At 50.8% G+C, this 24,421-nt stretch overlaps 1 protein-coding gene across 1 annotated transcript; it reads right to left on the bottom strand.

Moving 5' to 3' along the window:
• Positions 1-2,598: 2,598 nt before the first annotated feature.
• SMPDL3B (sphingomyelin phosphodiesterase acid like 3B) lies at positions 2,599-24,027 on the bottom strand. Its single transcript, XM_005306844.5, is given in 12 exon segments — positions 2,599-2,799; positions 2,801-2,880; positions 2,883-3,100; positions 3,102-3,145; positions 4,463-4,582; positions 4,584-4,597; positions 6,388-6,568; positions 6,730-6,902; positions 7,822-7,965; positions 9,777-9,874; positions 15,735-15,948; positions 23,703-24,027. Coding segments are annotated over 12 exon segments (1,386 nt in total). The 5' UTR covers positions 23,770-24,027; the 3' UTR covers positions 2,599-2,766.
• Between the last annotated feature and the right edge of the window lie 394 nt (positions 24,028-24,421).

The following is a 24,421-nucleotide window of genomic DNA, read 5'->3' as shown; positions in this document are numbered from 1 at the left end:
CTTGATGCTGGAGACATTAGTTCCTCACTGGATTGTGGACTTGGGCTTGGTCCCACTGGAAGCGATCCTGGTGATGGGGGTGTCTCCATCGACTGTGAACCGCTCTCCGCTGGTGCACTAGGTGGTATCTCAGGCTCCGGTTGAGCCTCTTGCACAGGTTGAGCGGCTGCTGCAGGTGCAGGCTCTGTGGCGCCCTTTGGTGCTGGCTCCCCTGACTCTGGTGGAGTTGCAGGCACGGGCTGTGATGCCGACTGCTCCGCCAGTTCCTATCCTTGGGCTGGGTCTGCCTGGGTCTCAGGAACTGGATCTACAACTGCTGTCATAGACTCTGGTCTGGGGTTTGGTTCCACCACCTCTGGCTTGGTCCCTGTAAGAGGCTCAGAAACGGAGTTAGGTGTGGAGGCCTGTTTAGCCTGGCTGCAGGTGACCATCCCCATCCTTTTTGTAGCCTTACATGGTTGGCCAAGTCTGCCCCCAGCAACATGGGCATGGGATAATCGTCATAGACTGCAAAAGTCCATATTCCTGACCAGCCCTGGTACTGGACAGGCGACTTGGCTGTAGACAAGTTAAAAGAGTTGGCCATAAAGGGTTGCACCGTTACTTGGGCCTCTGGGTTGATGAATTTGGGGTCCACTAAGGTTTGGTGGATAGCTGACACCTGTGCTCCAGTGTCTCTCCACGCAGTAATCTTCCTCCCGCCCACACTCACAGTTTCCCTTTGCTCTCGGGGGTTCTGCAAGGCATCTGGGCCTGAAGGCTCTCGGTGAGACCCTGGTGTGATGAGTTGCAGTCGGCTGGAGTTGCAGTCGGTGGGTCCGGGCCAGGGGTGCTGGGGCCCGAGCCGGGTCCGGGCCTGGGGTGCCGGGGCCCAAGCCGGGCCGGGTCCAGGCTTGGCGTGCTGGGGCCCGAGCTGGGCCAGAGCCGCTGGGGCGGCTGGAGCCGCTGGGGCAGCCGGGCGCTGCTCAGCCCAGGCCGGAGGGAGCCGCTTGGCCAAGGCCGCGCCTCCCCGGAGCTCTCCTCCTCGCCCCCCCCCCCCCGCTTACCTGCTGCTGCCTCCCGCTTGCCCCTGCTTCTTTTCAGACTTCCGCGAAGATCTGATTTGCGGGAAGCAGGGGAGGGGAAGGAGCAGGTGGGCGGAGCGTTCAGGGGAGGGGAGGAGGGGGAAAGACAGCTGCGGGCCGGACAGCATGGTAAGGCTGCAGGGGATGGGGGGAGCCGGGAAGGGGCTTTGGGTGCCCAGCGGCGCTTGGCCACCGCTTTTCTATCTATAAATAGCCGACCGGGGGAAATCCCGGACATTTTTAGATTTTTAAAAAATCCCTCCCGGACGGCTATTTATAGACCGAAAAGCCGGACATGTCCGGGGAAATCCCGACATATGGTAGCCCTAGTGTTGTGTAACATTTTTGATTGAGAGACAGCTTTAGCAGTTGTGATTGGTCTGTAAGTATGGCCCCATCAGAGAGGGTGTAAAGATGATTGGAGGATAGCTATGCTAAGGCTAAGATTAGAGGTTTTTAAGGTCAGGCTTGACAAAGTCCTGGCTGGGATGATTTAGTTGGGAATTGGTCCTGCTTTGAGCAGTGGGTTGGACTAAATGACCTCTTGAGGTCCCTTCCAACACTGATATTCTATGATCCCTTGCGTAATGATTCCAGACATTCTGTTCGCTTTTTTGACTGCTGCTGTACATTGAGTGGATGTATTCAGAGAACTATCCACAATGACTCCAAGATCTCTTTCTTGAGTGGTAACAGCTAATTTAGACCCCAACAGTTGATATGTATAGTTGGATTATGTTTTCTAATGTGCATTACTTTGCATTTATCAACATTGAATTTTGTTGCCCAATCATCCAGTTTTGAGAGATCTTTTTGTAGCTCTTTGCAGTCTGCCTGGACATAACTATCTTAAGTATTTTTGTACCATCTGTAAATTTTGCCACCTCACTGTTTACCCCCGTTTTCCAGATCGTTTATAAATATGTTGAATAGGACTGGTCCCAGTACAGACCCCTAGGGGACACCACTATTTACCTCTCTTCATTCTGAAAACTGACTATGTATTCCTACCCTTTGTTCCCTATCTTTTAACCAGTTACCAATACCATGAGAGGTAAGCAACAGAAGGGCTACTCTGGGACCCTTAGATCTGTTCCTGGGGACACTGAGTGCCCACCACTTAAAAATTGGCCATTATTTTGGAACCTAAGGTTAGGCATTGACATTGGAAAATCTTGGCCTAAGAGACTTGCTCAAGTTCACATGGTAAATGAGTACAGAATAAGGAACCGCACCCAGCTGTCGTGGCTTATGCATCGCAACCTATCCTGCTGCCCCACATTGTTACCCACCCATGCCACTCAGTCAGCCTCTGTGGTCTCCTTGTCACTAGGAAAAAAGGCATGTTCTTAACTCAAGTTACTGCACTTGGGCTACAATCCTAGTGACAAGGCAGGGTGTAGTTCCACACTTGTTAGCAGGTCGAGTTAAAGATTATGGAACTCGTGAGGTCCCCGCTCATGTCATGGTGGGGTGAACAGCAATTTCCTCGCCCACCTTCCTGGTTAGAAAGCACCAAGCAGGACACCATCCCTTCCAAACCCAACAATCTTATTAGAAGGGGTCAAAATCATGTCATAAAACCCCTGCAGTGACAACAGATTTCATCCTCTTCCAGAGTAAGTTCTACCCACTGAGGCATTTGCTGATGTTGATTTATGTGCTGCATTCTCTGTTTGCACAGGGCTCCACCTAGTCAGAGTCACCAGAGGTGCCCCTGGAAGCTGAGGAGGCCCCAGCAGGGAGCAGAGAAATAAAAAGGGTTTTGCTGGAAGAGTGGATACAGCTGTGAAGCTCCTGGCTTTAATGCATTCGCATATTTTAGAAAATCAACTTCCCTGATAGCACAGACATGATCAGTCTGGCAGCTCTCGTCACATTCTGTGAGGTCATACTTGACTGAGTTAAACTGATAGTACTGCTGTAAGTAGTGCTTGTCCTTTGATATCTTCTCCAGCACCATGTGCATGGAGCGTGCTGACCCATCAGGCATCTGGAAGGCTTCAGTCAGCCGATACCTTTCTCCCATCTTGGGCCACCAGGTTAGCATGGGTTAGGTTTAAATAGTAAGTCACTACATCCTACAGCAAGAAAGAGGAGACCAAGAGGAGTGTTAGGGCAAACGAGCACAGAAACAACACTGGGAATGACCAATTCAGCCAGGGCTGTGATGGGGTTGGGCTTCAGCAGTTTCCCCATCACTGGTGCTGGTGTGGGGCGGGGCACTTCCGATCACTCCAAACCCAGCCTGGAAGAGACACCAGCTGCCTAGCAGTGAGTAGGTATCTGGCAGGCTCTGGACAATTCCAGCAAGGCAGTTCTGGCTGGATGTTGGCTCTGCTTGGGGGCCTGGCCATCATGCTGGGGGCTTTATCCTGTCAAGTAACAGGCCATGTACAAAGGGCTGTTAATGGGGCCAGGTTAAAGGTATCTCAAACCTGAGTATCCTGCAGGGGCCAACTTTAAAAGAGTTTGACCAAAACTGGATTTGTGCCCCACTTTGCATCCTTATGCTGGATGGAGAAGGGCCAGCAGGGCGCTTGTGGTGTTTGTTTTTAGCCACAGAAATATCAGGCTTGTGGCACTTTGCAGGGGGGCGTGGGGGAAGGCGCAGGGTTACTGTAAGCATGATGACAGGTTTCAGAGTAGCAGCCGTGTTAGTCTGTATCCGCAAAAAGAAGAACAGGAGTACTTCTAAGGTGTACTCTAAGGTGCCACAAGTACTCCTGTTCTTCTGTAAGCATGAGCCCTTCCTGGAGGAGATGGGGGCGGAATCTTTATACTTTTGCTTAAGGCTGCCTTTTGCCAAACTGTTCATTGCTCAGCAAAGTTACCGGGTGTTAACAAAAAGTGAAAGCAGAGCTTTAAACAATCTGGTTAAAACCCCTGCTGCTCTGTCTCCCAGCATTCACTCTCTGGGCTCCTGTGATCTCTCCTTTATTAGAGGTCCCGTTCACAGTGTAGATCAGACCTAAACCATATTCTCTATGGAGCTAGAGTCTTGCATGTGAGCTCTAGTCAGCTGTGATTTTATTCCCCAAATGGAAGTGTTGGAAGACCCATTGTTTGGGATATTTAAAACCAGACTGGGTAAAGACCTGCAGAATAAACTGGGAGGAGCAATCCTGCACTGCACCGGGAGGCTCTGATCCCAGCAGCTGGCTAAGGCCCACATCACCCTCCCAAGGTCCCTGGAACTTACTGCCATTGTCCTACTGAAATCAAACCTTCACGTGCACTGTGACACTGGAATATTTCGCCCCTGCCTCTCTCCTTTGGCTTAGATTAGCGCTGGCTCTGATTTGATAGAGCAACTTGAGGTGTTGAGTGAGCAGCCCCTGGGCTGTTGCAGTCATGCCCCAAGGGGACAGACCATGCAGTGTGGGGGTGTCTCCCACCTTCACTTGCAGGGTGCCTCGGTCATAGTCAAAGACCCGGATCCCAGGGTTGTTGGCACCGTTGTGCACTCCGGGTAGCGATGTTTTCCAGGGCGTCACTCCTGGGGCTAAGAACATGGTGGTTGATTGGGGAACCTGAATGGAAAGGCAAAACAAAGCGTGTATGAGTGAAAGGCTAGCCTGGCATGTGGCAGACCCAGTCCAGCTACAACCTCTGTGCTTGTATTGGTAACTAGTTCTGTGGACGCTGCTGCCTGAGCCACTTACCTCAACCATGTGTCAGTGGTGTTTGTGAATGCTACCTAATGACATCTACAGTGCATGAGCAACAGCCAACATCTGGGCTGACACCAGGATTGAACTGGGGCCCTCCTCAGCTAAAAGCACAACCCTCTACAGCCTGAGCTAAAGAATCAGGCTCTGCAGCTAGGGACTGCAACAGATTAACATCCTCTGTGGCTAGGGCTAGATTAACGCAGGGGCTTTAGGGGCTGCAACCCAGGGCCTTGGGCTAAGGGGCCCCCACAAAAATAAATCCATAATTATATACAATTCAGTGGTCACCAATCTGTCGATTGCAATTGACTGGTTGATCCTGGAGCCTCTGCCAGTCCATTGCGATCTCCGGACTGCTAAAAGTCCAGCGGCGCAGCAGGGCTCAGACAGGCTGCCTGCCATAGCCCCACGTCGCTCGCGGAAGTGGCCGGCTGCTGGCACATGTGTGCAGCCCCTAGCAAGGCGGGGGAGGAGGCTCCTCGTGCTGCCCCAGCACCATCCCTGACCAATGGGAGCTGCAGGGGTGGTGCTTGTGGGTGCAGGCAGCGCACGGAGACCTGCTGCCCCCCACTCCCCAAGGGGCACGCAGAGACGTGCCACTAGCCAGCTGCTTCCGGGAGTGGCATGGGGCCACAGCAGGCAGCCTGCCTGAGCCCTGCTGCGCCACTGGCTGGGAGACGCCTGTGGCAAGCACCTCCCAGACAGAACCTGCACCCCAACCCCCTGCCCCAGGTCAGACTCCCCTCCTGCTCCCAAACTCCCTCCCAGACCCCGCATCCCCTCCTGTCCCCCAACCCCCTGCCCCAGGTCAAACTCCCCTCCTGCAGCAAACTCCCTCCCAGAGCCTGCACCTCTCCTGCACCCTGACTCTGCCTCAGCCTTGAGCCCCCTCCTGCACCCAAACTCCCTCCCAGAAAGAAACTAATATAACAGCTGTTCTAAGGTAAGAAGTCGACTATTTTGAATTAATTTAACTATATTCTACATGTTTTAAGACTGAAATGTAACCACAGAATGGCTTCATGTTAATTAAAAGGCAAGTTTAGTATACCGTTAATAGCCTCGATGCCATAATTGTGATCATTTTGTTTTAAATTAGGAAAAAGACTTTTACAGGGACCCCACAAAATCTAATAACCTCGGACCCCCAGGAGAGTGCCCTGTCTGTGGCACACCAGAGAGCTCCATGACAGACACTGACCAGTGAGTTACACAGGCTGGAAAGATCTGTGCTGCTATCCCACAGTGTCTCAGCAGGTGGGGACAGAGTGCCTGGAGGACAGTTGCCAGCTTCAGGTGGGGCAGTGCACTCTGGGATGTCCTGCTGCACAGTGCTGGGAGGCAGGCGGACTCGCCAAACTGTAACATAGGCATGTTTATGGGTCTTGCTACATCATGGTGAAAAGGTTTTCAGCAAAGGGTCCCCTGATTTGGTACTGAAAAGAGTCTATGTGCTAGAATAGACTGGACCAAACCGCTTTCCATGCAGTTTCAGAAAGTGTGATGCAGAACAAGTCTTTCTTAGCATTTGGACTAATTTCAATAGCATTTGGGGAACGATCACTGAGAACCACATTCAGTAATGGGATGTTCTCCTAGAGTGGGCAGGGCTGTGGGTGAACGGCGCATAACAAGCCAAGGAACGGTACCTCCATTGCTGTAAAACATCCGAAAGCTGTCAGTGTGATGGTGCCCAAAGAACTGGGCAGCTATCACTCCATGGTGCTGCTGCACGATCTCTGTGTATCGTTTGTTAAAGTGCTTCCGAAACCAGGGTTTGCTCCGCTTCTTCTCAAAGAAACCGGGTGGAATGTGCCCCACAATGTAGACCTACAACAGAAAAGAGCCGGGCTGAGTACAGACTAAGTGCATGCTTCCAAGCAGAGGAGAGGCTCTCCAGGGTTTATAGACGGAGGAGGAGCTCAGCAGCAGAAGGGGCTTACAGGAAGGACATTCCAGGGTGGGAGAAGTCAAGAAAGAAACAGTTTTACCATTTCTTCTGCTTTTGACGCATTGGTCAACACATCTTCCAGCCACTGGAACTGCCCACCAGGGTCCTCCAAGCCAGCTGTCTGATTATTGCTATCATAGTACAGATTGGTGTTGAGGACAATCATTTGTCCTTTGGTATTGGGACCAAGCAGCTTCTCGCTGTAGAAAGCGCCTGCAAAACACAACCAGCAGGAGAAGGATCTGACGGTACACCACTTGCTGGCTTTTGTGCCCCAAATTCCCCTCCTATTTCTACCTCAGGTTCAGCTCCACGGTGATAGCTGTGATGGGGGCCCTAGACTGGGCAAGGTGCCAGTGGCTGCCAGCACATTGAACACCATGTGCTGTGGACCTGATCTGAGCAGGGTTAGCTTATGGTAGTTAGAAGACCAGAGGCTTCCTAGAGCCCTGCCTGCATCAGTGCTCCAAAGCTGCTTCCAGCCATGCAGCTGAAGTGCTGGTCATGCAATGATGGGAAACATTTTGTAAAGAAGCTCAAAGTGGTCCAGCCCACTGCTCTCCAGTATGTCGGTTTGTAAATACATCCTTTGTTCCTGTTCAAGGAGGACAAGCTCATCTGGAGTAAAGTTATTTCAGGGCAGCCTATGACTCTAGTGTAACCAGCACTTCCACCCATGGCTGCTTATGTCAGCCCAGGATAAGGGAGGCCCTGAGTGGTGATCTGCACAATCTGCGCAAGTGAGTCTAGGAGCTCGAGAGCCAGAGAGAACCACGGGCTCTGAGTCCAACAGCCTCAGACCCTCATATTCACTACAGCCCAGTCCTACATCTTCTGCACTATAAGGGACACTCCTGGGCCACCCTTCTAGTGCAACTGTGAGAAAGTAGGAGAGATTGAGGCACAAGGAACCATCTTTCCTTTTCTCATGTGTAAGTGAATTCAGAGCTGGCGAGTGGTGCCAGGTTGGCAGCCTATTGCTAGGGCCCTTCCTTTAACTGCAGATATGCCCCAAACTGCCCTATCTGTAGAAGGCAGCACTGCATGGGCAGCATGTCACTGGGGATTCCTCCGCCCTCTTCCCCCAGCAGTGCAGACAGCAGGAGCTAGCCATCCGGAATTATAGGCATGCCTGCTTTGAATGTTGGGATGGAGGCGTTGCTGAGCCATGAGCGCCACAGTTCAGCTGTTGCACTGTAGATCCTGTGTGTCTTGGCTGGGAACTGGTTCTTGGGATGGAAGTCATGATTGCCCATCGCAGGATAGACTTTAGTGTCTGGAGAAAATCAAGAGAAAACGTGAAGGAACATGTGGCCTGTTTTGGTGCTGGAGTGCAAGAGAGTTAAGGGAGAGGACAGAATGACTTAGGGGCAGGGCAAGAGGCTATGGGGCCCATCAATGCTAGGTCACCCCTTCGCAGGGCAGGAATGGCTGAATGACCAACATGGTGGTCTCAACCCAATGGCTGGGGAACAAAAACGCTAATAGGCCTCTTATGAGCAGCCTGAGGCCAGGACTGGATAGAGTTTGGAGTGAATTCCCCTCTCATGCCTGGAGACAGCTACATTGGGGAAAATTGTGGTCTTCTGAACTGCTGCAGCTCCACCAAAATACCTGTAGCAAACTTAGGGAGAGAAACCCTTCCCCCCCCCCTCCCCCCCCCCCCGGGGCAGAGGGCCAACATTATGAGGAGAGGCTGAGGGAACTGGGATTGTTTAGGCTCCAGAAGAGAAGAATGAGGGGGGATTTGATAGCAGCCTTCAACTACCTGAAGGGGGGTTCCAAAGAGGATGGAGCTCGGCTGTTCTCAGTGGTGGCAGATGACAGAACAAGGAGCAATGGTCTCAAGTTGCAGTGGGGGAGGTCCAGGTTGGATATCAGGAAAAACTATTTCACTAGGAGGGTGGTGAAACACTGGAATGCGTTACCTAGGGAGGTGGTGGAGTCTCCTTCCTTGGAGGTTTTTAAGGCCCGGCTTGACAAAGCCCTGGCTGGGATGATTTAGTTGGTGTTGGTCCTGCTTTGAGCAGGGGGTTGGACTAGATGACCTCTTGAGGTCCCTTCCAACCCTGATATTCTATGATTCTATGTCCCAATGAAGGGCTATTTTGAGGGCTTTAAGTAGAGTCTAGGGAGGAATTGTGCAGGTCAGTCTTTGGGGAGGAGCTGTTTAGGGGGAGCACTTGGAGAACTGCTTAAAGTCAGCACCTGGGGAGCCATTTATAGTGAGTGACAGAGTGAGCACAAAGGGGACAGGGAGTGCTTAGGGTGAGCACACGGGGGCAGGGGCTGTAGGGTGAGCCCCTGGTGAGGAGCTGTTCAGGGTGGGCACTCGGGGGGGGGTTAGGGTGAGCCCCTGGCGAGGAGCTGTTCAGGGTGGGCATCTGCGGGCAAATGGAAGCTGTTAATTTCCAAAGCCCCAGCCTGGCACCTTTTGCAAACAGTGCAGTCAGTTGCGGGAAATGCTGACTGACTCCACGCTGTGCGTATCTGACCCCTGCAGGAGCACTGGAGGGACAACGCTCATTCAGGAGTGGGCCTTTTGCACTAGGTTTCTCAAATGGGCAGTGGGCAGCTGTGGCTATGGGTCTATGGTAAACCCACATTTGGTTTACCATAGACCCAGTTCAATTAGGGGCCTGATGTACTTTGCTGGGGCATTCCAGTGCTAGGCCAGCATCTCTCCCCTGATTTGGTGGGTCTGGCCCTAGTGTTGGGATAATTCCTTCTCCCCATTGCTGAGATGTTCAAGCAGGAGAGGAGGTTTCCAATGATTTTTTCCACTATTGATTATTCAAAGGCTGTTGCTTTTCCAAACTTCCCCCTTGCAGTGTGTTGCCCATTCAAGAGTGAAGCTAAATCAGAGACCATAAGGTCCCATGCATAGAGTTTATAAACCATAGGAAGCGGGACAAATATGCTCTCATATCCCCAATGTACTAGATTCCTTGACCCCTTAGATGGCTGCCCCTTCTCTAGATCTGCCATCTCTAGCTGGCTGAGCTGGTCTTTCCTGCCAGTGGGATGCTGAGTCAGATATTCTCTGCACTGCCACCTTCTTGGTTTGTCAGCTCAGGTAAATCGTACCTGGAAACACCTGTTTTATCAGAGCAGTCAAATTGGCAATTATTTCCAGCACTGCTTCTTCTCCAAGTTTCTCGTTGGGGACATGAGGGGTATCATCACTGGAAAACAGCACAAACATCACATGCAGCTAGCGGTCTGAAAGGGAAGAGTCTGTATGCAGTATTAACCGTGTCAGTCCCAGGATATTAGAGAGACAAGGAGGGTGGGTATAAAAGATATTTCCTCACCCACCTTGTCCCCGGGAAGCGCCTGCACACATAAAAGAAAAGGCAGCATGTAGGTAACTTATGCCTAGCATGTGGGGTGTGATTTCAGGTGAACATTTGGGGAACTGTTCAGGGCAAGAATCTGTTCCACTTCGTTCAGCTTTTTCTTTTTACATTAGAAATCTGGATCTGGCTGTACTGTGTTGTTTCTGGAAGATGCCATGAGGTTATGAGTTACACATACCAAGAGAGTGAACCCTGATTAACTGAGGGGAAATAAAGCTCTTTGTTTCTGTTTGTTTGTAACTCACCTGCCTGACTGAACAGCTGGAGAAAAGCCCATTTGTTAGAGATACAAACTCCCACCTCTTTAATCAAGGGTTCCCAACCCTGCTCTCTCTGGGTACTCCAAGAAGGACCTCCGGCAGAACCCACAGAGCAGACTTAACATTCCTCATATGTCAAACAGCCCCTTTTCGAACCAAACCTTCCAGACTCTTCTTTAGTGTCATACCAAGGGGCACAAAGCTGTTTGCAAACCCCTTCTTCTGGTGCCTTTAACAATGCACAACTTTGTGCTCCAATGGCTGTGCTAACAGCATCGGGCCAGGAGAGTGAGTGCAGCCTAGGGGCTGTCAATCATGGTGCCCACTGTGTGACCGCTGTGGATTTATATGTGTGCAGAAGGGACTCCTGGCCTGAGGTGCATGGATCTGGTTTGTGTGGGGTACTAGTCTCATTCCACCAGCAACAGGTTCCTGAGTTGTTAATCTGTTTACCTAACAATAACTCCTTCATGCTCTGTATTGGTCAATTGTTAATACATATACTGTATACGTTACCAGTTATCTGGCCAAGACATATGTACTAGCCAGGCTGCCCCACTGTGACTCTGCCTGACCAACACAGCTCAAGTGTTTATGGTTTCACTTCTATAATAAAGGCTGTTGTTTAAATACCTACTGAAGGCTCCAGAATTAGTTATCTCGAACCAGAGAAACCTGCAAAGGAGCACTCTTGCCTGAGAAGAAATGTCCAACGGATGACAGCAACACATGCCTTACTCCTAGGTAGTTGAAATGCCCTGAATAATACACAAGGGAGAACTTGGAATGGCTGGCCATATTTAGCAGCTTCTTCATTAGTGAGGACAGCAACTTCTGCTTCTTTATCTTTGTCTCCCCTATATTGTGCATGCAGCTGCTGCAGCAACTTGGGAGCAAAGCCACATATCTCCTCTGTCTTGTGATGCTGCTGCCCTTGCTCCCCAACTCAACACAGGTCTCACGTTACAAGCATGTCCAAATCCCAAGTGGATACTGTAGCAGGACCCTGGAATCTGAATAGCCTCCAAATACAGTTCTGAGATTCACTCTTCCCTAACCATTGTCCCAGCCCAGCCTGTACCTTCTACCAACACTGCTGGGAGCTCTGGACTACTGAGGCATGCGGCAGGAATGGCCATTCTACAAATAATTATGAGAAATAAACAGATAAGCAGTGTCTTTTTCTTAAAGCCCCAGCTCCTGGAGTCTTGTGATTATGTGAGAATCTCCATTTTCAGTTCTTTAACACAGAAATTTCTAGCTTTCATGGCTATGGACCCCTCAATGACAGATTGCATATAACACCCCCACCCCCGACTTTATCATCTTTTACATCTCATGATTTTAAAGCCAGTCTCATGATTTAAATGGGGTTGACTCATGATGCCACTGTGCAAGACATCTGGGATTCTCTGTGCAGCTCTAGTTATCCACTCTCAAGAAAGAAGTAGGGGGAGGGATAGCTCAGTGGTTTGACCATTGGCCTGCTAAACCCAGGGTTGTGAGTTCAATCCTTGAGGGGGCCACTTAGGGATCTGGGGCAAAAATCAGTACTTGGTCCTGCTAATTTTTCTGGCTAATGTAGTGCCCATCTTTAAAAAAGGGAAGGAGGAGGATCCGGGGAACTACAGGCCAGTCAGCCTCACCTCAGTCCCTGGAAAAATCATGGAGCAGGTCCTCAAGGAATCAATTATGAAACATTTAGAGGAGAGGAAAGTGATCAGGAACAGTCAGCATGGATTCACCAAGGGGAAGACATGCCTGACTAACCTAATTGCCTTCTATGATGAGATAACTGGCTCTGTGGATGAGGGGAAAGCAGTGGATGTGTTATTCCTTGACTTTAGCAAAGCTTTTGATACGGTCTCCCACAGTATTCTTGCTGCCAAGTTAAAGAAGTATGGGCTGGATGAATGGACTGTAAGGTGGATAGAAAGCTGGCTAGATCGTCGGGCTCAACGGGTAGTGATCAATGGCTCCATGTCTAGTTGGCAGCCGGTTTCAAGTGGAGTGCCCCAAGGGTCGGTCCTGGGGCCGGTTTTGTTTAATATCTTTATTAATGATCTGGAGGATGGTGTGGACTGCACTCTCAGTAAGTTTGCAGATGACACTAAACTAGGAGGCGTGGTAGATACACTAGAGGGTAGGGATCGGATACAGAGGGACCTAGACAAATTAGAGGATTGGGCCAAAAAAACCTGATGAGGTTCAACAAGGACAAGTGCAGAGTCCTGCACTTAGGACGGAAGAATCCCATGCACTGCTACAGACTAGGGACCGAATGGCTAGGTAGCAGTTCTGCAGAAAAGGACCTAGGGGTCACAGTGGACGAGAAGCTGGATATGAGTCAACAGTGTGCTCTTGTTGCCAAGAAGGCTAACGGCATTTTGGGCTGTTTAAGTAGGGGCATTGCCAGCAGATCGAGGAACGTGATCGTTCCCCTTTATTCGATATTGGTGAGGCCTCATCTGGAATACTGTGTCCAGTTTTGGGCCCCACACTACAAGAAGGATGTGGAAAAATTGGAAAGAGTCCAGCGGAGGGCAACAAAAATGATTAGGGGGCTGGAGCACATGACTTATGAGGAGAGGCTGAGGGAACTGGGATTGTTTAGCCTCCAGAAGAGAAGAATGAGGGGGGATTTGATAGCAGCCTTCAACTACCTGAAGGGGGGTTCCAAAGAGGATGGAGCTCGGCTGTTCTCAGTGGTGGCAGATGACAGAACAAGGAGCAATGGTCTCAAATTGCAGTGGGGGAGGTCCAGGTTGGATATCAGGAAAAACTATTTCACTAGGAGGGTGGTGAAACACTGGAATGCGTTACCTAGGGAAGTGGTGGAGTCTCCTTCCTTGGAGGTTTTTAAGGCCCGGCTTGACAAAGCCCTGGCTGGGATGATTTAGCTGGGAATTGGTCCTGCTTTGAGCAGGGGGTTGGATTAGATGACCTCTTGAGGTCCCTTCCAACTCTGATATTCTATGATTCTATGAAGTATGGGTTTAAGAACCTGGAACAGGAGCAGAGAGGGCTACTAGGACAATCAGGCAAATGGAGAGCCTGTGTTACAACAAGAGACAAGAAGAGCTTGGCTTGTTTAACCTAGCAAAATGAAGGCTGAAAGGGATCTAACTGCTCTCTATAAACCCATCAGGGGTAAATGCCAGGGAGGGAGAAGGGCCCAGATCCTAAAAGGTATTTAGGTGGCTAACACCCACTGCAAGTTAGGTGTTTAAATGCCTTTGAGGATCTGGTCCAAGAGCTATTTGAGCTAGAAGACAATGTTGGTACAACAACAAATGGTTATAAATTGGCCATGAAATTGGCTCTGTGGATGAGGGGAAAGCAGTGGAGTAGACTTTAGCAAAGCTTTTGATACGGTCTCCCACAGTATTCTTGTCAGCAAGTTAAAGAAGTATGGGCTGGATGAATGGACTGTAAGGTGGATAGAAAGCTGGCTAGGTCATCGGGCTCAACGGGTAGTGATCAATGGCTCCATGTCTAGTTGGCAGCCAGTATTAAGCAGAGTGCCCCAAGGGTTGGTACAGGGGCCGGTTTTGTTCAATATCTTCATTAATGATCTGGAGGATGGGGTGGACTGCACCCTCCGCAAGTTTGCAGATAACACTAAACTGGGAGGAGTGGTAGATACGCTGGAGGGTAGGGATAGGATACAGAGGGACCTAGACAAATTAGAGGATTGGGCCAAAAGAAAATCTGATGAGGTTCAACAAGGACAAGTGCAGAGTCCTGTACTTAGGAAGGAAGAATCCCATGCACTGCTACAGACTAGGGACCAAGTGGCTAGGCAGCAGTTCTGCAGAAAAGGATCTAGGGGTTACAGTGGACGAGAAGCTGGATATGAGTCAACAGTGTGCCCTTGTTGCCAAGAAGGCTAAAGGCATTTTGGGCTGTATAAGTAGGGATGTAGCGATGCGGGACTCACCCCTGCGGTGCCTCCTGCTGTCTGTCTGGGAATTGGCTCACTTTCCAGCGCCGAAGCGCCCTCGGCAGGCTGGTGTTGTCGCCGCTCGCTGGCCCCCCGTGTCCCTCCCGGACCCCAGTGTCCCTTTATCTGGGGTGCTGCCCCCTTGCAGTAACCCCTCACTCTCAGGATCTCCCCTCCCCAAGGAACCCCCAACCCCCTAATCCCACCTTGTCTCAGTGCCTACTGCCAGTCATCATTTAGCCCCCGGTCCCTGGGGCAGACTGCAGCCTGTAATGGCCACTCATCATTGGCAAGGGGGGGTAGGACCTGCTGCCACTGCCTAGCCCCAGGCTACCCCTTTGCACCCCCAGTACCTGGTTTAGGCCCCACACAAGGCCCTGCAGCCTGGGGGGTTGTCAGGCTGGAGCTCCCCAGCCCCTCTTGCCTTTCCCCCAGCACTGCCCTACCTCAGGTCCCTGCTCAGCTCCCAGGCAGCTAGGTCCTTCCCTCTCAAAAGGTGTGACCACCCCGCTACAAGGGGCATTGCCAGCAGATTGAGGGACGTGATCATTCCTCTATTTGGCATTGGTGAGGCCTCATCTGGAGTACTGTGTCCAGTTTTGGGCCCCACACTACAAGAAGGATGTGGAAAAATTGGAAAGAGTCCAGCGGAGGGCAACAAAAATGATTAGGGGGCCGGAGCACATGACTTATGAGGAGAGGCTGAGGGAACTGGGATTGTTTAGTCTGCAGAAGAGAAGAATGAGGGGGGATTTGATAGTTGCTTTCAACTACCTGAAAGGGGGTTCCAAAGAGGATGGATCTAGACTGTTCTCAGTGGTACCAGATGACAGAACCAGGAGCAATGGTCTCAAGTTGCAATGTGGGAGGTTTAGGTTGGATATTAGGAAAAACTTTTTCACTAAGAGGGTGGTGAAGCACTGGAATCGGTTACCTAGGGAGGTGGTGGGATCTCCTTCCTTAGAGGTTTTTAAGGTCAGGATTGACAAAGCCCTGGCTGGGTTGATTTAGTTGGGGATTGGCCCTGCTTTGAGCAGGGGGTTGGACTAGATGACCTCCTGAGGTCCCTTCCAACCCTGATATTCTATGAATAAATTTAGGCTGGAAATTGGAAGAAGGTTTCTAAACATTAGAGGAATGAGGCTCTGGACCAGCCTCCCAATAAGAGCATTGGGGGCAAGAAACCTGACTGGTTTGAAGATGGAGCTTTATAAGTTTATGAACAGGATGATATGATGATAGAAGGAGACTGGATCTGATGACCCGGGAAGTCCCTACTGTGTTCCACTGTAACTGAGTGGGGCTCTCTCTGCAGCCACACATTTGCGAATTGCAGAGTAGCAGCTGTTACACTAAGGTGCTCATGTGCACTGTGAGTAGAATTGAAAGGGTTTCTGCATGTGACATCTAATCACAACATTCATGGAGCTTATCGTGTGATCATGCCCTATCTTTCACTGCTATGCCTGGATGTACTCCTTACCCAGTCCAAAGGATGAAGTCCGGATCAGGCAGGATCGCTTTCATGGCATAAATGGAGGAGTTTATGAGACTCCAAGGAGAATCACACATGTAATTTCCCCATGTGCCTGCATTGGACACTGGCTTGGAGCCAGCAGACGGACACACATGAAGAGGGTTGGTTGCCACTCTGTATTCTGGGTCCAAATGGAGGTCTGTGATATGCCAAAAGTGACCTGCCAAAGACAGAATAAACACCACAGTGCAGTGCAATCAAACACCTGAAGTAGCTGTGGCAGCTGGGAAGCCATGGGGTCAGAGATCATTATACAGCTATACTTCTACTTCTTATTCCAAAACCAGCGTCATTCATACGGGAAGTTTACTGACATAACTATCAAGCCCGCAGTAGAGGCTCAGTGAGGAGGGCACTGGCCTGGGAGTTGGGAGACCTGGCTGTAATTCCCTCCTCTGCCACAGACTTACTGTGTGACCTGGGGTAAGTCATGTAATCTCTCCAAGCCTCAGTTCCCATCTGTCACAAGGGGATAATAGCAGTGCCTTGTGTCCCGGGGGTAAATACAGTACAGAGCGTTAGGTGTTCAGATACTGCACTGATGGGGGCCAGGTAAGTACCATAGACAGACAGGATAATACAGCATGGTCCAAACAAACACACACTGTTGGGCAGTGCAATTCAAACTAAGCACTCAGTGCACACAGCTGCAGAGACTGAGGGTCAGTTAGAGCTAACAACACAATGTAACTGCAGTGGGTGGACAATCCCTGACCTAGGTAATCCCTACCAGAAAGTTAAACATGCCTTGTGCCTTCAATAAACTCAGCAGTGCTGCATCATGAGTCGGTTGGGGGCTTCTACTTCCACCATAAGACCCCGTACTACAGTCAGGCAAATGATAAACAGAATTATTATCAGTGTGACTTTCCAAAAGCAGCCCCCAGCACATAGCCTAGTAGAACCCCTTGCCAAGCCAGAGAGCAGTACGTGGATTCTGGGCAGCTAAATTTCAGCTGGGGTTAAAGCAAGGCTAGGGTCAGAGTCAAAGCAAGGAGCCTCCCTGAACTAAGCAATCTGGAAGAGGGAGAGATGGGGGTTGTTCCCCAGGACAGAAAAGCTGCCCTGTGTTCATCTCCCTGTTGTTGCTTGGGGTTTGCAGAAGGGGAATGTGGCAGAGGCTTTGCTGACTGGGGCTGTGTTGGTGGTACAAGGCCTTTGTAAGTGGAAGACCCAGAGAGGATTTTGGGTTTTCTTAACTGCAAACTCCCGTGCAGTGCCTTAGCCCTTTCTTCTTGGGCAGTGCAGACCTGGTGAACTCCAGCGTTTTGGAGGAACCTCCTGCAGATGGAGCTCAGGTGCTGTTAGTCACCACTGCTCTGTGCAGGTGACTTGGCCACCCTGGCAGTGCAACAGTGGGAGATCTCTAAACATGCTGGTATAGACACTGTCAGGCTGGCTATTCCTGCACAGGGCTCGAACTGGCAGCGTTTCTGCTGGTTCCTTCCCCTGGAGAGGCTGTCCTGGATTCTGCGAGGATGAGTGAACTGTTTCTTTAAAATCTGCAGCAAGACAAGGGTAAGGAAGTTTTCAGGCAGTAGCTGCATGCTGAAGCAGGAACAGACAGATGCCAGGCAACTGCAGGGAGATGACTGTTGTCCTTATGCTAATCAAGTTCCTTGTTCAGTGCTGGAAGAAAGTGACTCCTTCTGCAATTCTTTACTGTGTTCTCTGCACATGGGGGTTCTGGGGAAGCCAGCACTCTCTGAGCTGAAGCTCTTTGCCCCACAATGTTTTTTGATCCCACAGCCACACCCACCTCCTGCTGCCAGGACCCTACCCCCCAGTGGAATCCACAAAGAAGCAGCTGCAGTTTAGTGGAGTGGGAGAATGGAGGAGCAGGCCATAGAGCCAGCAATCCCCTTTCTATGGGCTCCCTTCTGGTTTTTGTTCCTCTTGGTTGTAGCAGTGAAGCGGAGCCCCTGCCCTCCATTTACAAAATGTTAGCCCGGCCTGGCTGTCTGCTGAGTAGCATTTCAGGGGAAGAGTTTAGTTCTGACTTGATCTTCTCTCTGTGGGGAACCATTTCCCTGACTCCCTGAGCTCCTGCAGTGACTGAGCCCTTGTCTACTCTGTGCATGCACACAAACACCATTCCTAGTGGACACTCTCAGAATAAAAACAACAAGGAGTCTGGTGGCACCTTAAAGACTAACAGATTTATTTGGGCATAAGCTTTCGTGAGTAAAAACCTCACTTCTTCGGATGCATAGAGTGAAAGTTACAGATGCAGGCATTATATACTGACACATGGAGAGCAGGGAGTTACTTCACAAGTGGAGAACCAGTGTTGACAGGGCCAATTCAATCAGGGTGGATGTAGTCCACTCCCAATAATAGATGAGGAGGTGTCAATTCCAGGAGAGGAAAAGCTGCTTCTGTAGTGAGCCAGCCACTCCCATCCCTATTCAAGCCCAGATTAATGGTGTTGAATTTGCAAATGAATTTTAGTTCTGCTGTTTCTCTTTGAAGTCTGTTTCTGAAGTTTTTTTGTTCAATGATAGTGACTTTTAAATCTGTAATAGAATGACCAGGGAGATTGAAGTGTTCACTTACTGGCTTATGTATGTTACCACTCCTGATGTCCGATTTGTGTCCATTTATTCTTTTGCGGAGGGACTGTCCGGTTTGGCCAATGTACATGGCAGAGGGGCATTGCTGGCACATGATGGCATATATGACATTAGTGGATGTGCAGGTGAATGAGTCCCTGATGGTGTGGCTGATGTGGTTGGGTCCTCTGATGCTGTTGCCAGAGTAGATATGGGGACAGAGTAGGCAACGAGGTTTGCTACAGGGATAGGTTCCTGGGTTGGTGTTTCTGTGGTGTGGTGTGTAGTTGCTGGTGAGTATTTGCTTCAGGTTGGGGGGTTGTCTGTAAGCGAGGACTGGCCTGCCTCCCAAGGTCTGTGAGAGTGAGGGATCATTTTCCAGGATCTACAACCTATCACCAGCAACTACACACCACACCACAGAAACACCAACCCAGGAACCTATCCCTGTAGCAAACCTCGTTGCCTACTCTGTCCCCATATCTACTCTGGCAACAGCATCAGAGGACCCAACCACATCAGCCACACCATCAGGGGCTCATTCACCTGCACATCCTCTAATGTCATATATGCCATCATGTGCCAGCAATGCCCCTCTGCCATGTACATTGGCCAAACGGGACAGTCCCTCCGCAAAAGAATAAATGGACACAAAGAGGGAAGGTTCTCTCATGGATCATAACTGGTTACAAACAAAGCGGAACCAAACAGTAGGAATAAATGGTCAGTTTTCATAGCAGAGAGAGGTAAATAGCAGGGTCCCCCAGTGATCTGTACTGGGACCAGTGCTGTTCAACATGTTCATAAATGATCTGGGAAAAGGGGTAAACAGTGAGGTGGCAAAGTTTGCAGATGATACAAAATTACTCAAAATTGTTAAATCCAAAGCAGACTGTCAAGATTTACGAAGAGATCTCACAAAAGTGGGTGACTGGGCAAGAAAATAGCAGATTAAATTCAATGTTGATAAATGCAAAGTAGTAATGCACAATGGAAAACAATCCCAGTTATACGTACAAAATGATGGGGTCTAAATGAGCTGTTACCACTCAAGAAAGATCTTAGAGTCATCATGGATAGTTCTCTGAAAACGTCTGCTCAATAGGCAACGGCAGTCAATAAAGCTAACAGAAAGTGAGGAACCATTAGGAAAGGGATAGAAAATAAGACAGAAAATATCATAATGCCACTATATAAGTCAGTGGTATGCTCTCATCTTGAATACTGCATGAAGTTCTGGTCGCCCCATCTCAAAAAAGATATATTAGAATTGGAAAAGATACAGAGAAAGGCAACAAATATCATAAGGGGTATGTAACAGCTTCCATATGAGGAGATTAAAAAGACTGGGACTGTCCAACTTGGAAAAGAGAAGACGGATATGATATGATGGGGTCTATAAAATCATGAATGGTGTGGAGAAGCGTTATTTATCCCTTCACATTACATAACGTAGGATATGACCCAGTGATCACCCAGTGTAGGGTTACCATTTGTCCGGATTCTGCCGGACATGTCCGGCTTTTTTGAGTTAAAAATAGCGTCCGGGGGGAATTTGTAAATGTCCGGATTTCCCCCCCATGCAGAGCGCGCGCGGCTTACAGGGCAGCTGGCCGGATCGTGCCACTCGCATGGGGCTCCGGCAGCCTGAGCCCTTCCTTCACTTCCCCCTCCTCTCCCCTGCAACTTGAGACCACTCCCCTCCTCTCTCTCCCTCCCTCCCCCCCTCCCTGTATTCGCAGATCGCCAGCCGGCCGTTCGCCTCGGCCTCCGGCAGTCTGGAGCTCCGACCCTGCTCCCCTCCCCCGCTGCCGAGCGCGCTGCTCTGCAGCACAGTAAGGGGGCCAGGGGGTCAGAGAAGCGGAAGGGAGGTTCTGGAGGGGGTAGTCAAGAGACAGGGAGCAGGGGGGAGGGTTGGATGGGTCAGGAGTTCGGGGGGGGGCTGTCTGGGGGTTGGGGGTGTAAGGTTTTGGGCAGTCAGAGTATAGGTGGGGGAGCTTAGGAGGGAGCAGTCAGGGGACAAGGAGCAGGGAGGCTTAGGTAGGGGGTGGAGTCCTGGGGGGCAGTTAGGGGCAGGGGTCCCAGGAGGGGGCAGTCAGGGGACAGGGAGCAGAGGGGTTTAGATGGGTCGGGAGTTTTGGGGGGGGCTGTCAGGGGGTGGGGAGTGGTTGGATGGGGCGTGGGAGTCCCTGGTGTCTGTCTGGGGGTGGGAGGGTGGATAAGGGTTGGGGCAGTCAGGGTACAGGTAGGGGGTAGAGTCCTAGGGGGCCAGTTAGGATGGGGGGAAGGTCTCAGGAGGGGGCAGTCAGGGGACAAGGAGCAGGGAGGCTTAGGTAGGGGGTGGAGTCCTGGGGGGCAGTTGGGGCAGGGGTCCCAGGAGGGGGCAGTCAGGGGACAAGGAGTGGGGGGGAGGGTTGGGGGTTCTGAGGGGGCGGGAAGTGGGAGGGAGTGGAAGGGGCAGGGGCAGGGCTAGGGCAGGATGGGGGTGGGGCTAGGGCGGGGCTCCTTCTGTCCTCTTTTTTGATTGTTGAAATATGGTAACCCTAGCCCAGTGAAATTAATAGGCAGCAGGTTTAAAACAAACAAAAGGAAGTTCTTCTTCACATAGTGCACATAGGGTGACCAGACAGCAAATGAGAAAAATCGGGACGGGGGTGGGGGGTAATAGGCGCCTATATAAGAAAAAGCCCCAAAAATCGGGACTGTCCCTATAAAATCGGGACATCTGGTCACCCTAAGTGCACAGTCAACCTGGGAAACTTGTTGCCAGGGGGATGTTGTGAAGGCCAAAAGTATAACTGGGTTCTAAAAAGAATGAGAGAAGTTCATGAAGGATATGTCCACCAATATCTATTATCCAAGATGGTCAGGGACACAGCCCCATGCTGTGGGTGTCCCTAAGTGACTGACTGCCAGATGCTGGGAGTGGACGCCAGGGGATGGATCACTTGATAAATTGCCCTGTTCTGTTCACTCTCTCTGAAGCATCTGGCACTGGCTACTGTCGGAAGACAGGATATTTAGGTAGATGGACCATTGGTCGGACCCAGTATAGCCATTCTTTTGAGATTCCAACGTCCCAGCAGCAGCAGAGTCCCCAAAGTTCTGGTGTACAGTATTTCCAGGATAGCTGACAGGCTGGAGCAGGACTGATTGAGACATGTTACTCTGTTGGCAGCACATCCATCACCCAGCAGGTTAAGGCCTGTCGTTTGGCGCTCCTCCTTTCCCTAAAGGTTTCCCAGTTCCTAATAAACCTAAACCCCTCCTCTAAACACCATCGTCTCACCCACACATTGAGATCTTGCAGTGCTGCCTGTCTAACTGGCCCTGTGAATGGAACTGGAAGTATTTCAGAGCACAGAACAAAAGTTGGCACCTGTGGGTGCTCATGCCCCCCGGCCCCAGCCCTGCCCCGACTCTGCCCCCTTCCTGCCCCATTGGATCCCTCTCCAAATCCCCACCCTGGACCCGCCTCTTCCCCAAGTGCGCTACGTTCCTCCTCCTCCCGCCTCCCTCCCAGGCTTGCCGTGCGAAACAGCTGTTTCGCGGCACAAGCGCTGGGTGGGAGGGGGGAGAAGGAGGACACTTAGGGGAGGAGGTGGAGGTGAGCTGGGGCGAGGGGGGAAGGGTCGGGAAGCTGCCGGTGGGTGCTCCGCACCCACCAATTTTTCCCCGTGGGTGCTCCAGCCCATGGAGTCAGCACCTATGTTTCAGAGAATACCACTAGGGAAGTCCTGGACTTCAATCTTTTCCTAGCAGCCTAAATTTGGCCTCCAGGACCTTTGTCCTACCTTTCCCTATGTCACTGGTACCTACATGTCGTGACCACTGGCTCCTCCCCAGCACTGCACTTAAGTCTATCTAGATGTCTCAAGAATCCGCAAGCTTCGCATCCAGCAGGAAATTCACCATGCGGTTCTCCTGGTCATCACAAACCCAACTCTCTATATTTCTAATAACTGAATCCCTCACTACTATTACCTGTCTCTTCCTAATAAGTGGGGACCCCTGCCCCAGAGGGGTATCCTCAGTGTGAGAGGACACCATGACATCATCTGGAAAGATGCTGCCCTCGGTGGCTGCCCTGGCTGCTTAGGGCAAATTTCTGGCCTGTCTCACTCAGATTTGCTGGGGGGCAGAGACCCCCCCGTCAGTGAACCTGTGTAGCAGCAGGACAGGATACAAGCAGAGAGCGTCTCGAGCACTAGAAGCCGGCCCTGGCTGAGAAACCTGGCAATGCGCCATGGACTTATGTCTGTGATCCGTGCATGATGCAAGTTGCAGGGAAGTGCACTCTGCTCCTCACTGGAGCTGCAATGCTGAATGTGCAGCTGGAATGGGTCAGGGATCCTTGGCTTAACTGCAAGCACACAGCTTCCACCTCCCCAAGGGGGCCTCGCACTTGGAAGGGCAGAATTTTAATACCAGGCGCATTGCCTCCTTTAAAGCTCCAACTGTGAGGTGCATTTAATACAGCTATAGAATTACTAGCCACAAACAAGCACTCTCAGTGCAGCCATAGCAATTCAAAGCAGTCCCATAACCACACACAGCTATATACCTCACTAGCCCTTCCCCCACCCTAATCCCTTCTCTTGAGTTATGACTATACTTGAATTGCACATTCCTCAGGGCAGAGTGCGTGTCTGTTATCGTCTGGAGCCGACATATGGTCCCTAAACCCAACACAATTAAAGGAACACTGTTAGCTTGCAGTCTAATTAATGAATTAGGTTGTTCCAGGCCTCTCCCCCAGCCCCAAGGACCTGTCAATGGTTTGTTTTTTTTTAACAATCTTTTTTACAATCCTGTTTTTTTTAATATCATTCTCTCCCCTATTGCCCAGTGAAAAACACACACGCACACACACACAGAATCAGCTCCCTTAGTCACCAGCCTCACTGTGCTGCCAAATAGACCACATGAACAAACTGGACAGAGAAGGCCTTCGCCCTCTAATCTCTCTGTCACTTTGGGGGTAACTTGGGGGTTTCTGGGATAGTCAATACACAAGGTACAAGTACAGAAGGGTGTCTTTTCTTAAGTTCGACATGTTTTTCCAGTAACGGGGGCAGGGCTGAGCTCTCTGCCATCCTACCTAGCCCAATGCTTTCTGCCTGTGCCTCAAGGCAGGGGAGGTCTCAACACAATCTTATGTCAGTGGCCAGACGGAAATAAACCTCATGAATGCCAGGAGAGCCATGCACTGCCCCAGAAGTCATGGGTTTGTTTGTATCTTGCAGCTTGTTTAAAGAGATGTGAGCAAGCCAAGGTTAGTTTAGAAATCAAGTTATGGCAAACCACCCCTTGGAAGAAGGAGCACTTTCCCTAGCCACAGAAAGCTCAAGGAGGCTGTTACCTTGGACGGTGGCAGCGGCAGCAATTCTGCTGTGCATTAGAAGCAGCAGGAATCTCAAGGAATCCATCTGGAACAGGGAGCTCTGACAGCTGCTGCTGCTGCTTCTGACTAATTACCCACTTCGTTGTAGAGAAGAGAACCAATCCCAGGACGTTGTCACCTCACCTGACTCCGTGGCAATGTGTGAAGTGGGAGCACCTCCAGCTTGCCTCAAGAAAGATATTCTCAGCCAATGGAGGGTCAATTGCAATCAAGTCTGGGCAATGCTGCTGCTGGGAGTCTATGCAGGGAGAGGGGGGCTGTTTGTTCATATTTAACTGAATGCTCACTTTGCTCTATTTCCTTCTAATACGTCTAGCTACCCCTGTGCGGACGTTCACCCGACAGGCCCTAGCACCCATGCAGGGACAGAGGAGTGGTGGCTTGCACCGCCCCCACTCTACAGCTTCTGAGGGCCAATTCAATCCCTGGCATAGGCAAGGGTGAACTACAGGACCCTCTGAGCTGGTGGCATTCTCCAGGGAGGCGTTCCAGCCTCTTTCGGCTGCTTAAGTCAGCAAAAAGGAAGCACAGTGCAGGGGTGAATTCCCCTCTTGGGGTCTGAATATTTAGATATCTCAAATACCTACCTGCAGTGCAGATTTCAGGTGGCCTGTTTGCTCACCTCGTAGCCAGGCTCAGCATGCTTAGCTCTTCTCTTCCCTCACAAACCACTCCCC

Source organism: Chrysemys picta, chromosome 23, assembly GCF_011386835.1.
Source record: "Chrysemys picta bellii isolate R12L10 chromosome 23, ASM1138683v2, whole genome shotgun sequence".
Lineage (NCBI taxonomy): Eukaryota > Metazoa > Chordata > Testudines > Emydidae > Chrysemys > Chrysemys picta.
The sequence above is the reverse complement of the archived record's forward strand: the minus strand, read 5'-3'. Positions and strand labels throughout refer to the sequence as shown.